The sequence below is a fragment of the Erithacus rubecula genome (genome assembly GCF_903797595.1).
Source record: "Erithacus rubecula genome assembly, chromosome: 11".
In the NCBI taxonomy this organism is placed as follows: domain Eukaryota; kingdom Metazoa; phylum Chordata; class Aves; order Passeriformes; family Muscicapidae; genus Erithacus; species Erithacus rubecula.
The window spans coordinates 18,780,074-18,799,757 of record NC_136663.1 but is presented as its reverse complement, the minus strand read 5'-3'; the positions used below and the strand labels follow the sequence as shown (position 1 = coordinate 18,799,757).

The following is a 19,684-nucleotide window of genomic DNA, read 5'->3' as shown; positions in this document are numbered from 1 at the left end:
TCCTGGGAACGCTTTCAGCTCCCATGCAAGGCAAGAACATCTGCAGGGAGAGGCTGCTGTGCCCCTGGCTCTGCACCGTGGTCAGACAAGCCAGGGAGCGAGAACAGCTCCTGCTGGGAGTGCTGCAAGGTAACACATCCAGGGGTTAATTTTTTGTCTCCCTGTCCCCTCTCCTCTGGGATTTAATCTCAGCCCCTGGTTTATCATAGAATCGCTAAGGTTAGAAAAGACCCCCATGATCACCAAATCCAGCCTTTGACAGAGCTCCACCCTACCCTCTAAGCCTGGCACCAATGGCCACATTGACTTGTGTGTTTGAACATTTTGAACATGTCCTAATGTGTGATACCTGGGAAGGGCCACATGGGTTTCTCTTCCTTGTTCAGATCTGGATGCTCAGAAGCACTGGATTTTTGTACCACTACAAGTGACCATAAACTGCTGCTTTTTCCTTTTGACTCTGTTCTACAAATTACAGGGTTTTAATAAAGTTTGGCAGTTAATCCCTGTCTTCAAGGGGATTGGGAAAAAAAACCTGGAGTTATCACACACTTCCTCTGTAAGAAATCCCCAAACAGCTCCCTCTGTGCTAGTGCTGAGAACAGCTCAGTGGATCCAGAGCCCTGCAGGAGGAACACTGGGAATTCCAGGCAGCCCAGCTGGGCCAGGCTGGAGCTCAAACCATCATTGAGCTGCATCCCCCTAGTGACTCTGCAGCTCCTTGGGATGGGCAGCAGGGACAGGCCCTCCTGGGCTGCACTGGACCCCATTCTCACCCTGGTCTCTGCCCAAGCCAAGGCAGGAAGGCCCCACACCAGGAAGCTGCTGTGGAAGGAATGCTTTCCCGACTGGAGCTGCTGGAATTCCTGTCAGCACCAAAACGATCCTTTCCATTGCTCAGCTCATGAACACCTAGCCAGGAGGGCAAGGAAACCAAACCAAGCCAACCCTAATTTAAACAATTAGAGAATTAATCATCAACACGCTAAGTAGTATTTAGACAGTGAGTTCAACATATGCCACACTGATGCCTTCAGCAGTTGCAAAATAGAATTAGAAAACTAACATTTATTAAATCAATTTGAATTTTAATATACATTTCAAGAATGTGGCAGCATAAAAGGAAATGTTTTTAGAAACAACCTGAATCTACCATTTGCAGTTTTACATTAACCATCACGTCTCTCCTGTTGACGCTCTGAAACACTCTTGACCTAAGTTCTCCAACTTTTGGTACCACATTGAATGCAGCAGTGAGATAGCAAAGATTCCAAATTCTCCCACACTTCTGGAGCAAAGGTATACTTTGTATTTAATTTAATGAAAGTCCTAAAAATGTACCATCAACAATCTTGGCAAAACTGAACAGCTCTGCAAAAGCATTCCGACACAACCCGTGCTGTGCAGCCACTCCCAGACTCCGGGTCGCTACTTCGCTTACACGTAGGACTAATAAACAGATTTACATTAGTAGGTCACGATCAAACCACCAAATTAGAGACTGGTAGGATCCCTCTGGGTCAACACAAAAATCACATACAAGTTTAACTAAATACATTTTAATAGGACATCGTTAAATTTCATGAGGGCTAAAAAACACAGATCTTAGGTACTTGGGTTGGCAAATAAAGACAAGAATACTAAGAAGCATTTTCCACCATTTACTCATTATCAAAAATATTTTTCAACTCTTCTTGCAAAACAAAAACAAAAAAGTACAGACTGGACACGTACATCACATTTTTCTTCCTATGGCTTTAACCCCCCACCCTGCCCACCCCACAAAAAAGACGGGGGGAGAAACAAACCAAAACCAACAAAAAGCTCTGACCACATTCACAGAAAATGACACCATGGTACACTACAAAACAAAAGGAGGTGCCATTTGTGTCCAAAGGGTTTTGCTCATTTCTCAGTGAGGAACCGTCATTGTACGTGCTTTGTGCCAAATCAAAGCACACCCAGCACTGGGCCGGAAAGCACCGCAGGGGCTCTGCCTGAGGAAAAGGGAAGATGGAAGCAGGAAAGGAACTAAAAAAATCCACACACTATTCAACATGCTGCTGAAACAGGAATGGCCTTTAAAATCAGATAATAATGTTTGTGTTCGAGTCAGCCCATGTTCGGGTTGTGCTCTATTATCCAAGAGGAGGATTTCTGCTTTCACAAAGCAATCTCAACTTTTCAGGGTTCCAACGAAGCCCTGAAGGCACAACAAGAGCATGTGTCTGCACTCTTCTTTAGGGATTGCGCTGAAATCAACCATTTTTTGCACAAAGCTGAATTCCTAAGAGGAATTCTTTCACTGTAACACTTTTCCAGATAAGCTCGACAACTTTGTGTTATTTTTCTATTTTCTAGCCCTTTGGCTCAGGTTGAAAAGCAATGACCTTCAAAAGCTGCTTTCAACATTTTAGCAAAAAATGAGATAGGTTCAGGGCGGAGTGAGTTATATATAGCTTATTCTGCTTAGCAAACACCCCAAAAATTTGACCTTTGATAGCCCTCTATCCTGTGCCCTGGCTGGGAGGTGCCTGTCTGTGGGGAACTCCCCTCCAGGGGAGGGGTCCTGGCTCTGTTACAAACCTGATCAAACAACTCCTCCAGTGCTGGTAAGTGCTGCATGGCCCTGACACTGATCAGCACCAGAGGGGGGAAAATCAGCCAAGGACTCCCTGTAACCCACAAAACCCCTTCTCTTCCCTAGAAGCAACAGCAGTAAAACAGCAGCAACTCTGGAAAGGGAGAGGATGGTGCTAATAGAACTTGAGCCTTTGTAGGGTACCAGTGATGTTCTCCCCCAGCCCAGCCCCTCAATGATTTGTCACACACAGGGGGCTGGCACAGAAGGGCAACTGAGCAGGGACATGACCTGTGAAGTGTCAGGAAGACAAACCCCAAGGATGATGTCATTACCAGGACGGGGTATCCAAGCTGGAGCTTGACCTTTGCATCCACCCGACCCTCCTGAGCCTTGCCTGCAGCCTGAGATGCCTTTTGGCCTGCCAGCTTGCTCAGTGTATTTATTAATCTTTTTTAACTATATGCTGTTCAGTAGAGGGCACAACCAATTCTCACAATCACCTACCCTTTCCGGAGTGTATCCCTCAGCTCAGTGCTGCCTTTCCCACAGGAATGTCAGGTCATTTCCTGCTCGTGGTGACTGTAACCCATCAAACAATTATTTTTCTACACCATCATCTAGCACAGTTGAGATGCACTATCTGGATGCTACGCTGAAGCTTTGACTGAGCACAAAGCATGAGCAAGTACAATGAGGTCAACATATTCCTTGTCAAAAGATCTTGTGATAAAATCATTTACATCAGCAATCGATCTCAAACTATGAGGTGCTGTAAGAACTAAAAACAGTTTTAGGGTAACTCCTCCATTATCTGCAACTATTTCCCAGACACTAATACACAGAACATAGCAATGAAAAACACTTGATACAAGTGATCTAAACGCAGGAGCTCCAGCAAGTTAAACAGAACCATAGCTGCCTTAAACCTGTAGCAGTTCCCCTACGGATGGCAGGGAAAAGAAAGAAAGGTTTAACAGTCATATCTCATGTCTATAGCTTCATCCAAACTTTTCTCATCGTGTGTACTGGCAGCTAAAAACGTCGTTACTGGTGACCCTGTCACATTGATTACACTGGTGCTTGTGCTGGCATTGCGCACGGCAATGCTTGTCACATTAATGCCCAAAGTAAGCCGAGTCTGCTCCAAGGCCTTTTCTGGCACTGCAAAGGCCTCCAGCTTCTTCTCCCCGTTAGCCATGTAGGAGTTTTGGCAGCCACGGCATATGCAGTCAAGGCAGGCTTTGCGGTTAGAGTAGCAAGGGCAGCGTTGGCCACGGCATGTAAGAACACTTGGATTTTGGGTGGCACGACCACATTTACACCCTTTCTTTTCTTGTGGCTTTTTATACACAGTTTTTGTTGGGCTTCCTGGCATAACATTACTGCTGGGAACTTTCTCCTTTGCCTTGTCTTTTGTTTTCAGCACCCCTGGTTTGGCTTTCGGGTGGGATTTCTTAGGGGCATGTTCTAAGTTCTTTTTCATGCTTTTGTTAGACAGGAGCACAGTTTTACTGATTTTGGGAGTAGTTCCTCCATTAGGAACAGTCGCAATAGGCTGCAAAGACATTTTATTTTCCTGTTTGACTGTCACGGGAGCCGACGCTCCCAGTGTTGGGCCGCAGATGATGCTGGAGATGGGCAGAGGCTGAACCTTCTCGCTGTCGCTTTCGGAGCGAGAGCGCTTCCTGTTCAGCTTCGCCACCTTGGGCGTGGCTGCCGTGCACGAGAGCCCGTGAGGAGAAGCATCTGTGGACATGAAAATGTTATGGCTGAGGGGAGGGGGGGAGAGCTGCAGGAAGGGGCCGTTGGCCATGTTTGCCTCCAAGCCGGGCTGCAGGTTGGAGTCGCACACCTCGCTGCTGGACACGGTCTCCAGGCTGCGCAGCACCTCCTCGACGCTGAGCAGCAGCGACCCGCCCGGCTTGATGTCCTCGCTGAAGCCGCAGATGTCGATGCCCGCGGGGCACAGGTCGCTGGTGGCCACCGTGTCACACACGGGCTGCAGGCCGCCGGGGATGTCCTCTGTCTTGATGTAATCCCCGGTGCTGCACACGTCGATGGCGCTGGCGTGCTCGGGAGAGGGGATGCCCACGCCCAGCTTCTCCACCGACAGCCCGTTGCAGGGGGGCAGCCCGTTGATGACGGAGCCCCGCAGGTCCAGGCTGGGGGTGCTCTCTGGCAGCGCCGTGAACCCCCCCGCCGTGTCCGTCGCCAGCTCCGAGGTGGAAGGGACTGGGGAATGCGTCAGACACAGGGCCAGGGCTGCATCCGAGGATTTCTCCGTCTCCTCGTGGAGCGGTGCCCCATCCTTGAGCAGAGCTAGCAGGTCTGCAGAGCAATCCACGGCCTGGATGATGTCCCGGGCCAGCGGCGTCTGCGTGATGTACTCGCACAGCTTCTTGTAGCAGTTCACCAGGATGCTCAGCTGCTTGTTCTCCTCAAACTGCTCGTAGTCCTTGCACCAGCTACACGAGGGCTTCATCATCATCTTCTTGCCTTTACACGTTTTGCAGACATAATGCTGACAATTGGAGTTGGTAGGAGCAATAGGGTCTTGTAGCAAATTTCCTATGGGAAAAACAGAGACGAAGATTACAATGGCAGGTTTCTGGGACACCACTGGATGAGTTTTTTGTACTATCAAAAAAAAGAAAACATCCCATCCAAACAACTGCCTGTACAAATTCTCACAGCTGCCAACTTGGTTTTAAAACATGAGATAAAATTAGAAGAAAACCATCACAGCATAACTTGCTTTGCACTGCAGCCTTTAGAAACATTCTCAACTACAATACTACTGATCACCTTCTACCCTTCAGTTTAGTCCATGGAAACTTAGAGAACACACAAGATTTCTATGAATTTACCAGAAGTGAAATAATAAACTCCCATGACAACTTACTGCAAAGATTTTAATGGAATTAGCAAAAACAAATGGGAAGAGAGCAGAGGGAAAACTCCGAAAGGAATGTAAAAAAGATGACATATCCACCCCTAAAGGGAAGAAGACACAACAGACTTTGTGTTATTCTTCATTTAGCATTTAGTGAAGCCATCAGAATAAAGAATTTTTTTTCAATATTTTACTGTTTAGAATAAAGAAATAATAAAAATCAGCTACTAACGGGATCCACACACCCCTGACAGCCAAGAAAGTTTCCAACCCCCAGCACTGACAGTCTGGAAGGTTTTGTCTGCAGATCCCCAAAATTGTAAAAAACGGGAAGAATTTTTGTGGTTTTCCTTAAGAACAACTCAAATATTACCTAAGGATAAAATATGAAAGAACAAGTGAAACTAAATTCTGTATAGAAACAATCCAACTAGTTCCTATATCCAGAAAGTGACAGTATTGCTTTGCTATTTCCAGGAAGCTCTAGGCCAGAAAGATATTCCATCTCCTAAATTAAATTGCAGAGTATCTGTAGTCATCCCCCAGCAACAGGCCTCCCTCCCCTCCCAGCAGCACATTCTCAGCTTTGATCAGACCTTTCTCCCATAAGGAGCCTCTGCTGGATGAGTTACAGTCATCAGGGAATTCCCACCCAGATTTTCCAAAGTGAAAACAATCTGGTGCAACAAGTGAATAAAATGAAACAACTTGGGAAGAGGAAGCAAAGTGCATAAATCAAATGAGACTGGGATAAAATCCCCAAAATATCAAAGATATTTTCTTTCATTGCTCGCTTCCGTGATCCCTCTTTGGGAAGGGGCTGCTCCAAGCCCTTCCACCTGAGCCATCATTTAGTGGCTTGATGTAAACTGGGTTTTTAGCAACAAATCACAGGAGTCAGTGCTCAGGTTGCCATTACATAGTATTTTTAATAAATGGAGTGAAATACAGTTGTGCAGCAAGCTGTGGCACAGAATGAGCCCTGCTGTAACAGTGTGACAAGACCTCACCAGGAGAAGACAGAGAACACTCATCACATCAAGCCGGGAAGGTGTAAAGCCACAGATGGGACTTGAAGTCACACAGTCCAACCAGCAGGAGGAAAATTACTGGGTTTTTGACCAAGTTCTCTTGAAATGACATGATATAAACAGACCACAGGCAGAGGTGGCCCCTGTGGTCCTAAGATGGGGCATGATTTTAGGAGAAAAATTCTCTGAAGAGAAAAAAGACAAAAGTCCCACCAGCTCCTTGAAGAAGTCCCATCCTTCAGCACAGAGTTCACCAATAAAGGTCCACCTGCCCTGGATCCTGAGTCCAATAAAACCAGCAGGAGCCATGCTCTGGCCAGTGCTGCCACTTCAGAACCTTGGAACTACAGTGCTCCCAGGGCCAAAAGCCACCAGTGTTAATTAATTCCCTATTAATTAATGACACAAAGCAGCTGGGTGCACTCCTCATCCACCAGTAGCCTCTCCTGGCTCCTTAGAACAATAAGGCAGAGTTATGATGCTTTACAGAACTAAAATACTTCAGAGATGGCACCAAATAAACAAGATACCACCTTAACTTTTAATTAAGATTTTTAAAAAGGCATCACCAACAGTGCATTTTATTTCTCCCAAAATAAATTTGGCTGGAACTCCTGAGTAAGTACAAATGCTAAAAGAGGATACAGGAAAATTTAAATTTCTGGAGGCTTTTGAGGGAAAAGCCAGACAGACTGACAAGACAAAACACTTCACATGCTCTCACTGACAGGAAGAACAGAGCAAGTTCTACTCCATGCCAAGCAACCTACACTGGAGAGACATTAGGAATTCCTGAGCTGTGGGAATATTTTCCATTTCAACTTATATCTCCCTGAATATCCATTCTTCAAAGTTTCTCTTTTGTGTGGATTCTGTGGCATTATCATTCTTCTCAGTCTTAGTACTGCCAAGTTTAAAAAAAACATCAACCATGAGATGCTAATTTCCCATAAAATTAAGTTTCAATACCTGTAATACTCAGGGAGGGGCACTAAGTCAGCAGCACTGTTCCACAAACAGCACCTGAGCTGTTTTGGAACCTCAGTTTTGCAAGGCCAAGATTTCACTTCTGCCCAGTGGCCATCAGTGCTGCCCCCCTCTCTAGAAATTTTAAAATTTCTATAGATGTCTAAAATATGAACATGGTGGGTCCTGAAGTTAATATTTTGCCATGCTTATAATTTAGTATTTCTCTAAGCTAAATGTAATTTTTCATTTTAATGTGCAGCCATTCACCTGCATTAGACCCTTCCACAATTATTCACTGCTGAGCTTCAGTTTTATAGCCCTGTGTAGTCTGGGCTTACTGAATCCTGCTCTGTCTTTTCTCACCCTCTTTTGTAAGGAGTTTATCAATGCACCAAAAGCAAAATTGCATTCTTACAAACCTCCAATACGAGACTTTCCTTGCACATCAGCTCTTAACTATCCTGATTTCAGAAAGGTTGTATTTATGACTAAATACATACATTAATACCAGCACTTAGAATTAATGGGGAGCATATACAGAGTAAAAACTTTTCATATGTTATTTACCAAACATTCTGGCCGATCTGGAAAGGCTGTCCTGGGAGCAGGAGGGAGGTCACTTAGACTACATGGAATACTTTCTGCTGTGGTCCTTAATGGGCATTATTTCATAGCTGCAGGGACAGAAGAAGCATCTACAAATTGTGTCTCTTGAGACCAAAGGGAGGAGAAGAACTGGGAAGCAAAACAACTGTTAGGTGTCTGTACCCAGCAAATATGCTCCTAATGGATGAAATTCACTGGGAAGAAAGGCTTGATCAGGTACCTGCAGCCATTCTCACCTATCCTCAGCAAAGGAATGGGCTAAAAACAAATATCTAATTTACGATCCTTGGAAATGCTAATGGAACATTAGTCACTGAAAATTATCTTGGCTTTTCCAAGAACCAGTCTTAAGAATAATTTCATTATTAAATCTTAATTTCATGAAATAAAATAGAAAAATATAAGTAAATTTTTTCTTACAAATACAAATGTATCCCCTGGGGTTCATCACCACCGTTTGCCAGGCAGATGCCTTTGATCTTGGCTGCACTGGGATCACCAGAAGCACTCAGCCAGCACTGGGGGCTGGCCAGCCCAGCCACACTGGCACCATGGCATCCATGGGACACAGGAGGAGAGGGCAGCAAGGGAACCTCACTCACCAATCCGTGCCCATCAAACAGCACCGTGAGCATGAGGTTATTTTTAAACCACGATTACAGAAACAGAAATGCTGAGTCTTTACCAAGCTCTGAGGAACAGGAAGCTCTGCCCATCTGAGGCACACACAAACTTCTACATGCCCGAAGTCCCACAACTGGAGCTTTGACAGCTGCACTGCTACACTTTTCATTTCGGGATTAAACATCATCTGACTGTTTCTACTAAAATAATTAGCAACAGTCAGAAAGCTCCAACAGCTTTCCACATCAAAGCTTCAGAGCTCAGGAGCTCCTGAAGGACAGGAGCTGTTTCTCATGGACTGTGACACCTCTGCACAGGGGTTTGTGCTCAGCGACCCCTCTACCTGCAGCTCCAGAGCTGCGGGAAGGAAAAGCCCTGCTCTCCCCACCACCTTCCCTGAACTGCTCCCTGCCACTCCACACAGCATCTCCTCACACATTAAATGATCAGCTGGAGCCCACTGAAGAATGAGCAGCAGCTCAACGAAGCTTTAAGGCAAAACAAAACAGAAAATACTCTCACAAAAGCAGCATTTCTCGAGTTGGATAAACCCCTAAAAGCACTATTTGCAAAACTATCTGACGACAGACAGGCAGGCATATGATGAGCAGCAAAAAGGTCTGTCAGCCATCTGCAGATGAATACAACAAATGTGTGGGATCTGTTTTAGAGGGGTGGGAGATCTGGGTACTTCCTAAAGAACAAGAAAACTGAACACATTCAGACTCATAGAGGTTAGTGCAAGGGCCAGCTGTCATGAACATGACAGCAGGGGAAGGTCTCACAGATCCCGAGCCCTAACACCCCCCACTTCCAGACCTACACTCGGGGTGGGCTGGACCATGTTGGATTTGATGCATTTCCCCAAAATTGCACCAAAGTCAGGTGCCAGATTCCCCAGACTGATGTCTGTCCTACCCCTGCCCTAGCAGTTGTCCCAGGCAGAAAAATGTTGGGCAGCTCCTCTGTCTGAAATCTGCTGGATCTGCTGTCACCCAGATACCCCACCCAGTGCCCAGCAGTTCCCAAAACACAGCCACACGTGTAGAGGCTGCACTCTTAGCTGGGACATGAACATCTTTGCAATGTTCCAGGGGCAAAGCTCTGAACCCACGGCTACAGAACACGGCATGCAGCTCAGGGCAGCTCACAACAACACTACAGACGTGTGATCCTTACATGGGCTTTGACACAAGGTTCTCTACAGAGAAATTGTTCAATTCAGACAAAAAGTAGAAACAAAATACGTTCCCCAAGACTCCCAGCACAGAACTCAGAAATAATAAGAGTTTCCCTGTGAACTATGGAATGATTTCTTCCTGCAAATACCACTCTGCCCTCAGGTCACCCCAACCACACCGCGAGAATTTGACTAAGACATCCACAAACACTTAAAAATTCCCTGTTGGGTGAAATGCAAATGTGAGGGACACCCAAAAAACCCCCCAAATCAACTACAAATACTTATTTCAAAAGTTTATCAGAGAAAACATTCTGCTGGCTACTGAATATTTCTGCACATCCCCCATGAACACAGAACTGTGAAAAAATTGCTAAAGACATTATTACCCTCATATAGAGACAGTTGTGACTAATGAATTAATGTTTGAGTAACTCTTTGAAAAAAAAACAAAAACTGCACTGTTTTTGCCTGTATGCCATGGGAACACAATTTAACCATGATCAGAAGACAGCCAGACTATTTTTCTTCATATCTGGAGAAGTACAGTCAACTTCTATAGCTAAAGTTCAAGGAAAAAAACTACAACAAATTGCATTTTAAGTGCAGAAGGGACTGCCTTGTTCCTTGAGTCCACCCCCCCCACAAAAAAAAACAACTTAGGACTTTTTACTAAGTCCTATTTCAAAGTTATAGTTCTGTTTGAAAGTCCTTGTGTTTACAAAATTCCTGACAGGGAAAATTCTAAATGTAGTTTTAACAAACTGGGTTTGTTACTAGGTGGTAAAATTCAAACTTTGAGGCTTTAAGAAGATGGATAAATTAATATTTTTCACCATGCAGTGTAAAATTTTCACCTAATGATGATTTCCAAAAGTCAAGATCGCTGTATTTTGAGAAGCTTCAAATAGCAAAGTTAACATTTCTCCTATGGGTATAAAATAATAACTTGTTTCTGAGCTGCAGAAACATTCTCAAGACTAAGAACTTACTTTGGAAGTTATAGATCAAGTTCATCACATTCCCCGAGCAAATAAAAAGTAATGAAACCCATTTTTCCACACCAAACAAAAATGCTTGAACATCAGAATCTCAGAGTGAAGTGTGTTCTCCAAGGCCGCGGTGTGAGAGGGAGCCAGCCGGGGGCAGTGACTGGGAGAGACACGGAATAAGAAATTCCATCATGAGGGATTTGGGGTAATGCCTCCAGGAGAGCAGGGAAATCTCTGCTCCCTGCAAAGCAGCTGCTCTCACGAACGGCTGAACTGCCATCACTTCTCAGTCATTGCCCAGCCCCAGGGAATGTTTTCTGCCCTTACTAAAGCTCCAATACAATATCCAGGAACTCAGTCCGTATTCAGACGTGTAAATCACCTAAGGTAGCAAAGCAAACGAAGGCAGGGGAACGTGTGCCGGAGTGCTCCGTGCCCACCGACCGGGACAGCTCAGCCATCCCAAGAAAAACGCCTCCTGGCAACACATTAACTCCTCTTTAAACACTCGGGAACACAATCGGTTTAATCAATATCCTCAGGCACCACCAAGCCCATCCATCACTCCCAGCTCCTCAAAGCAGGAAAACTCCTCTCCAATCCCAGCACTGCAACCCTCTCTGGAAGCCACTGTCAACCAGCTGCCGGCGAGGGGACCACAGCTACTTCTCTTCCTACTCAATTCTCTTCTAAGGCAGAGTATTTTTAGTTTAGAAACCAATTTAAATTCTACTGGCAGAACTTTCTGTTATCAAAACTTCTGCAGTACAATGCAGACAACCTTGACAAAGCAGTTCTCCCAGGAGTCACACACAGGGTTTGAAAACAGGAAAGGGAAACGAAGTTGAGTAGGGAGAATTTAAGAGGAAATCACCCAACACGTTCTTGAGTAAAAATGTGAGACTGGATATTTTATAGACAACTGCTCCCCAGACCAAGCACAAACAGAACACCTGCAGCAGAAGGTATTCGATAGGTACTTAATCCCCTAGTCCATGCTCCTTGAGGGTTGTTTCAGATATGCTTTATTTTTCACAAATTTAGAAGTGTTTTGGCAACCATTCATGACATTTTAAAGGGGAAAATAATGTACTTTTAAAACTACCAGTAGTTTTATTAACAGTATTTCTCATAACTGAAAACAGAGGAAAGAAGAAAATGTCAATGAAGAAAATTCCTAAAAAAACCCACAGCACCAGACCAATTTTCAAACATAAAAGGCAACTCTGATCTGGCAGCACAGATCATGAATCAGCTTTCATTCTCCTCAACCTAGGGAGAATGGACAAGGAAGAAGTTCTAAGCTAAACTTTTCCATCACAGAACTTAAAAAAACTTAAGTTTTTTCACTCTCAAACTCTTATCCAGGCTCAACTCAGCCACGGCTCACATCCCAAACAGAAACTCCAGCTATCATCCATATAACTTTTATTATAATGGGAATTTGTTTCTTCTCCCTTATTCCATGTCTGTGACAGGAAACTGAATTTTCCAGGAAGCTTCCACCCATCACTCAAGTATCTCCCCTTCTCTGAGGGAAGCCCAGTCCAACTGTCCAGGCCCAGCTCACACCATTTCCCAGTGACAGAGTGCAGCCCATGGCACTGAGCTCTGCCTGGGACCGGGAACCACACCCCAGGAGCTGCCGACCAGGAAAGGGCATTTTGGGACACAGAACAGAAGGAGAATTAGCTCAGAGAGAGGTGAGAAAGAGGAGGAGAAGCCTTCACATGGACAGAATGGCAAAAAGTAGAAAATTTTACACAACTGTATGCCACCAGCGATGGAGACATTTCAGATCTAGTGCTAAATATAATTGATTGTAGTAAGTAATTACATTATACACTCCATTCAACTTACTTTGGGAGTATAAAACTCTCAAAACAGGCTACTGCTTTTATACAAGAGAAGGAGGGAAATAACATCCTTACACTAATCTTTATATAGAAAAACAAAAGTCAACAGTTTTTATTTTATTTTTTTGGCAATCCATGCCTGGGAGTTGCTTCCACAATGCTACTGCACCACTGAGCCTTCAACCCTCTGGCTAAAATTACGGAGAGCTGCCTCAGAACACCGGATGGGGCTCTGTGAGGGACCAGGCAGTGCTGCCATGGGTTTCTTTGTTCCTCCCCCCACCCTGTAATCTCCCTAAAGCCACATGTTGTCTCACATCCCCTTACTGGGATTACAGGATGTTTAAGACAAGAACTGTATTCTCATCCTGTATTTCCCAGCACCAGCTGGGTTCCTGGCCAAGCATAAAACGCTGTCCTGCAGCCCTGCCAGCTTCCAAGAATTCTCTCAATCAGCAATAACAATCTTTCACATGCCTTTGAAATATCTTTCAGAGATTCCACTATGAAGTCTTCTATGGATAAAAAGCTAAGCTGATCTGACTGGCAATCATATCTCTTATAAGCATTTCAACTGAATTTCAGAGAAGGCTGTTAATGTTGAGAAGACCAATGATTTGCAGTTACCTGCACGGTATCTGAACCAGAGAACAGCACTGTTTATGCACATAGATGTTTATCCAAATAGAGAGCACCTCTAAAACATAGAAGTTTTTAGCATAAATTCTATTATGCTATTTTTAAATAAATGTGGTGTTCACACACAATTTTGTAATAATCACTTTATTCCAGAGGCCAAAACTTGTACTTCACATCCTCACAACAGACAAGGCACAGCCCTTCTGCCTAATGCACACTTGGGAGCAGTTATTTTCAAGATTTAAAAGCTCTAGGAAATATTGTCATATACATCCCTATAAAAGGATGATGTATTACCTACAGCACTGTCCAGGAAATTGTCACATGATCACACTTAAATCCTAGAAATACACACACGGCTGTTCCAGCTACAGAACTGAACCCTTATCACCCATCACGAGGCAAGAGGGAGACCTTGAATCCACCCAGAACTGATTCAGCTGACTTACACTGACATACTGTATTTACATTTTGGCTTTCTACTGTTGCAACTCCATGTGTGCCAATCTGAATCTGAAATCAGAGCTTTAATTAGAACTTCATCATTATGTGGGTCCAAAAACTTCTGCCACCCCCTGCTATGTGAGACTATGGGATCACAAGGAAATGAGCTGGCTTATGCCTCATGCTTTGGGAGCACAGTGGAAGCCCAGGAATGTTAGCTAATTTATATAGCTGGCACTCATTTCTCCTAAAAAAAATTCCCTAAAACTAAAGGGACAATCTTGATTATGGAACTAATACCTGCAGCATAACAAAGTGTTACAGAATACACTCGAGAGAGATTACACACTGAGAAAAAGCTGATGACATAAGGAGCACTAATTTGTAGAGTAACTTCCCAAGGGAATTCCTAGAAGTCCAGCACTTGAGACTTTAACCATTGATACTTCCTGAAGGATTTCTCCAAAAAAACCACAGCTTTTAAGCCTTTGCACTCAGCATTTTACAAAGATCAGTGCAAGGAAAGTACCAGACATTCCGAGTTCCATGTACATGGACCAAGAGCCAGGCACTTGGGTCTCATGGTCTAAACAGACAAAGAGGGCAGCAAGAAATGAGCATGGGAAAAGCTTTCAAGTGTTAAAACAAAAAACCCAACCCAAACCCACAGAGCACAGTTAGCTCAGCTGGTCAGAGCAGTGTGTGGAGAACACCAGGGTTCTGGGTTCACTCCCTGTAAGGGCCAGTCACTAATAGCTGGATTCCATGGCCCTTGTGGGTCTATTCCAACTCAGAATATTCTGGGATTCTGACAGTTTTGGGTGCTCATAGTGCTCACTGTCATCATCTCTCAATGCAGCCTTTACTTCTGTACTTAATCTTTTAAAACACCAAACCTAAAAAGGCTTTGATGATTGTACAGGGTTTAATGACCTGAAATATTCAGAAGGTGTAAAAGGTGTAACAGCTCTTAGCACTAAGAGAAAAGGAACACAAAAAACAAATGAGAAAATGATGGACTGGCCTTTACCAGTCTGACCCGCCGATCTGTGACACTGGGAACACCAGAGTGAGCAGTTCTGGGTGGGGCAGGCCCACTCCCCCAGGACACCTGAGCAACTGTTTTACTGCATGTGTGGAATTTACTGAGGCCTCTGGATACTGCCACTCCACAGACAGGAGTCCAGGAGGCACAGATAAGTCTGGTTAATCAGCTGTAAGCAAAACATTCAAAATAAACAGCAGCTACGGTTATCTGAAAACTGGACACAGTAGGAAAAAAAATATAGACCAAAGGAATAACCCTAATATTCAAAAGAAAATAGAGTCAAGAGAGAAAGCAGAACCATCAAGAGGCAATTTTTGAATAGGAACAGCCATGAAGGCGCAAGAAAATAGAAGAAAACAAACTAAACATGTGGTTTGCTCTATGAAACTGAGTGACAGAAAAGCAGAAAAGCCAAGCAGGAAAAGCTGAAGAAGAGGGGGAAAAAACTCAGGAATTTCGACAGGGACAAATTAAAGATAGACAATTTCAACAGCACAGAGTGTAAAACTAAGATTGCAAAAGGCCAAGAAGGAAAGCAGGCAAGGCAATGAGAACAAAGAACACATTTTAGAAGATCAGGCTTAAAGTGGAGAGGCCAGAGAGCAGAGCAATGCAAATATCTTATTTTTAAAAATCAGAATATTTGTATTATTTTTTGGCAAACGCAGAATGGTGACTGACCAAAAGCAGGAAGAATTTATGGGAAGAAATCACAGCTGGGGTTGGAATAAATCGGGCCTAAGGTGGTAAGAAACAAAAAGCAGAGATGCATCAACACTAACATCGGGATTCCATGAGGAAAAATCCTTAAGACAAATTGCTTCAGGAAATGACGATGCAGAGATCCTGGGAACGGGCTCCCTCTTTCCCAGTGCAAACAGATCTCTATTTTCAAAGACTTTAAGTGGGAGGAGCCAACAGCGAGGGGATAGGAAGCATCCAACGCTACTTTAGCCGTCTCGACAGTTAAATTCTGATCCCGTAAATTGATACAATATTTAACTTTCTAAACCCCAGTGATTCAATTCAAATTCAATGCAACACACACATCCGCATAGACAAACACAGCAAGCATAAAACCACTCTGTCAGGAAAATAAAAACACAAACAGGGCAAAACTTAAAACTACTAGGGGAAAAAAGGAGAAGTTAAAAAATTTACCAACCAAGAGGTCTAACAGGTCAGAGCCCCCTCCCGACAGTGACCAAGGCTTCAAAGGGAAGTTCAAGGAAACCTAACAGTTTATTCCAGAGCTTCCTCCCAGGAACGGACGCATGTCCCCACTCCACAAACACAGCAGAACGCAATTCCTGCCCAGTATTCCCCAGACTGTGAGACCGAAATTCCGGATACTGCCTTTGCCCACAGCACACTCTTTTTTGGGGGATGGGAATGGGGAAAGCCCAGCAGACTTCCAGCCCGTTTGCTTTTTATGGTAATTATTGTTACAGAACAATTATCTACTTGGCACAAAAAAAAAAAAAAAAAAAAAAAATCAATTATTGTTTCCATCAGCTCAAAATTCCTGGCTTTCAACCGGAATTACTTGTTGTTTACATTTCAAGGAGGGGGTAAAAAATTTACGAAGTTCCTCCCCCCTTCCTCTACAGTCTGTATATCATTTCGGGTATCTTTTTACCACACTCGCTCTTAGTCATCGCCTTTTTAAAGCGATTAACTCCACTACACCAAGGTATTTCAATAACCACTGACAACTGCCGTACCCATGATGAAGCAGTGACCATAATAAAGCGCTGCATTTTGAGGCAAACACTCTCTCCATGCCACCACCGCCTTCGCAGCGTGCGCGGCTGTTGAGACACAGCGGCTGCCGCCTCCCTGCCCTTGTGACCGGCCCTGCCCGCCGCTGCCCCGCGCCGGGGGCGGGTTTAGCCCGGGCTGTTCCCACTCCGCCGCTCCCGAGCGCCGAGCCGCCCCCCCCGGCGGGAGCGCCACCGGGGGCTGCGGGCCCGGCAAACTTTGCTGGGAGCTGCCCCGGGCCGGGCCGGGCGAGGCGAGGCCGAGCCAGTCCCGGTGCGGGCCCAGGGCCGTGCGGGAGCCCCGGGGAGGCTCATTGTGCAGGAACAAAAGAAAGATCCTCACCGCACACGCAGCAGGAGAGGGACTGCCTGAAGTAGGGCAGGAGCTTGTTAATCTCGGAAAAGGACTGGGGGTCCGCCGGGTCGTAGTTGAGCACCAGGCGGCTCGCGGACACGTAGAGAGCAGTGGCATTCACCGGGTTCATCGCCGCCGCTCGCTCGCCGCCGGCTGCGCGGTGCGAAGAAGGTCTGCGCGGGCCGCGGGGGCAGGTGGCCCCGGGGCGGGGGCCGGCCGGGTGTCACCTTGGTCCGGGGCCACCTGGAGCCGCGCGGCAGCGGCGGCGGCAGCGCGGAGGCCGCGGCGGCCCTGCCAGAGGGGGCCGCGCCGGCTCCTCCTCCGCCTCCCGCGGGGGAGGCCTCGCTCCGAGCGGCGGCTCGGCCCGGGCGGCAGCGGCGCTACTGCAGGTCCCTGCGGGCCATACCCGCCCCGCCGCGGGGCCCCTGCTGGCTGTCGGCGCCTCCCTCAGCGGCGGCCCGGCATGGCGGCGGCCGCAGGCAGGATCCGCGAACGGGCGCGCGGGGGGCGGCGGCGGCGGGGCCGCGCTGCCCGATGCGGCGGGAGGGCGGCGGAGGCACCCGGGGCTCACCGCGGCCGCATCACCGCGGCGGCGGCGCCGCCTCCTGCGCGGGGCCGGTGGGCGCGCGGGCAGGGCCGGGCGGGCCGCGCGCGCTCCGCGGTGGCGCCGTTAGATCCGGCCGTCACTGCGGGGCCATCGCCGCCGCCCGCGCCGCGCATGCGCGCCCGCAGCGGGGCGGGGGGGCGCCGGCGCCCTCTAGCGGCGCCCGAGCCGGCAGCGGGGGCCGCGCGCAGGAGGGGGAGGGGCGGGCGCGCGCGCCGCCTCAGCGCCCTCCGCGGGCCCAGCGCGCTCCCGGCGGCCAGGGCGGCACACGGCGGCACACGGCGGCACACGGCGGCTCGGCCCCGGGCTCGCACAGCGCCCCTCGCACACCGCCCCGCGCCCCATCGCCTCACGCACCGATCCGCGCACCCCCGCCCCGCCGTGTCTCGGCTTTGCCCCCTCACGGCGGCCGGGCGCGGACGCCGCGTCCCGCCCCTGTCATGGCGAGCGCCTCCGCTCGGGCTGAGGAAGCGGCCCCGCCTCTGCCCTCAGGCCGTGCTGGAAGCTGCGGCCAGGCCTGTCAGTACCTGGGGCTGCCGGCTGACACAGCGGCCCCTCCGCCGGCACGGAGCCAGTCCGGGGAGCTGTGGGGCCCGGCAGCTCTTGGGAGAGGTGGCGCGAGAGCTGCGGAGCGCACAAACTCCTCAGGACATCGCCAGCCTCCCACACTCGGCTCTGTGGACAGAAGTCTGTCATAAGCGTTCCTGCCGGAGACCCCACGTATAGCACAGCAGTGGATGCACAGGCTGAGGGCAGGTATGACCACGATATAAGCACAGGCGGGACCTTTATGGAGGAAACGTGTTTTATTTCCTATGTAAGCACCAAGGCCATTCCACAGACTTCCAGATCCTGTGTTGCAACACTGATAGCACCATCGGGCAGCTTTTCCCTGCTTCTGTGTTTGGCCTTTTGGGGAACTGCCTGACAGAGCTTCTCCTTTTTCCCTCTGTGTTGCCCATGTGACACTAATCAAGGACTTCCACCTGTACCTTTTAGTTCTTTGTTCACTTAGTGAATTCCCCCAACTTTCCAACCCAACACAAAATGAGTGTTCACACAAAATAAAGGAATTTGGGTCTTGACTCCAAATACTCATTTAGCACTTGTGGTCCTCATCAAGCAGCTCATTCCCCACCTGGCACTGTTCCCACATGGCCCAGGTACAGCCCATGTGGCTACATCTCCATGTTACCATGCAGATGTACAATGCCCTTCTGCCTCCCAGCAAACACTCAGCCACCTCTGAACTGTAACTCCTTGCACACATTGAATCCCCAACCTGAATTCACTCCAAGGCACAGCATCTTCATTCTCACCCTCACCCTGCTGTTACATTGCTTGTCAAATGCCCAATTCCTTCTTGAGATTATTGCCAGGAACACTTTCTGTGCTGAACCAAGCCAACAGACTGAAATAACATCCAAGAAAATTCTCACCAAGTCCACATTCTGATACACACCTCCCGGTATCACATCCTCTGCCAAACTCTGAACACACTGTGTCCTGAACACTCTCAATCCCTCCCAGCTCCCTCTCATGCTGCTCTGGCTCTTGGGTGTCAAGCAAGTTCCTTCCCTAACACACAGAGTTTTACCAGTCTTGTCTAGTTTCTGGGATAAACTCCTTTGAGGTATCATCCACAGGGATTCAGCAGTTGACAGCAGTATAGTTGCAGAGCCAAACCTCAATATTCCCATGCAGAGCATTAACCTGCACTATTCTGGCACTCACTGATGGAGCTAAAGGAGTACCTCTGGATTCCCCTTGGAATCTGGATTCCACCTTCCAATCCTGCAAGACAGATAATATAAACTCTCTAGAACTACAAAGAATTATTACTGTTGAAAATGATGGTAATAGTGGAATATGAAACTGCAAGAGTAGCAAGACTGGCTAGGTTATACCTTTTAGACCAGGGGAAGGCCATAGTGCTTTTTTTCCCCCATTATTGCTGGCTAATCTGCTGAATTTCACACTTTTTTTCTATCCAGACCCTTTGAGTTCATTTCTAATAGTGCAGTCCAAGCATCAGATACAACTTTTCTTGCCTCTGTTGATAATTTCTTCCAGTCTGTCTTCATCACTATCCTGCAGGA

The 19,684-nt window shown here is 47.2% G+C and overlaps 1 protein-coding gene across 1 annotated transcript; it reads right to left on the bottom strand.

The window, feature by feature from the left end:
• Nucleotides 1-1,036: 1,036 nt before the first annotated feature.
• On the bottom strand, nucleotides 1,037-17,721 carry MSL2 (MSL complex subunit 2). The gene is made up of 2 exons (XM_079314981.1): nucleotides 16,970-17,721; nucleotides 1,037-5,152 (listed from the first exon to the last, which is right to left on the bottom strand). Exons 1-2 carry the CDS (start codon nucleotides 17,109-17,111, stop codon nucleotides 3,555-3,557), a joined length of 1,740 nt encoding a protein of 579 aa, XP_079171107.1. The 5' UTR covers nucleotides 17,112-17,721; the 3' UTR covers nucleotides 1,037-3,554.
• Nucleotides 17,722-19,684: the final 1,963 nt, after the last annotated feature.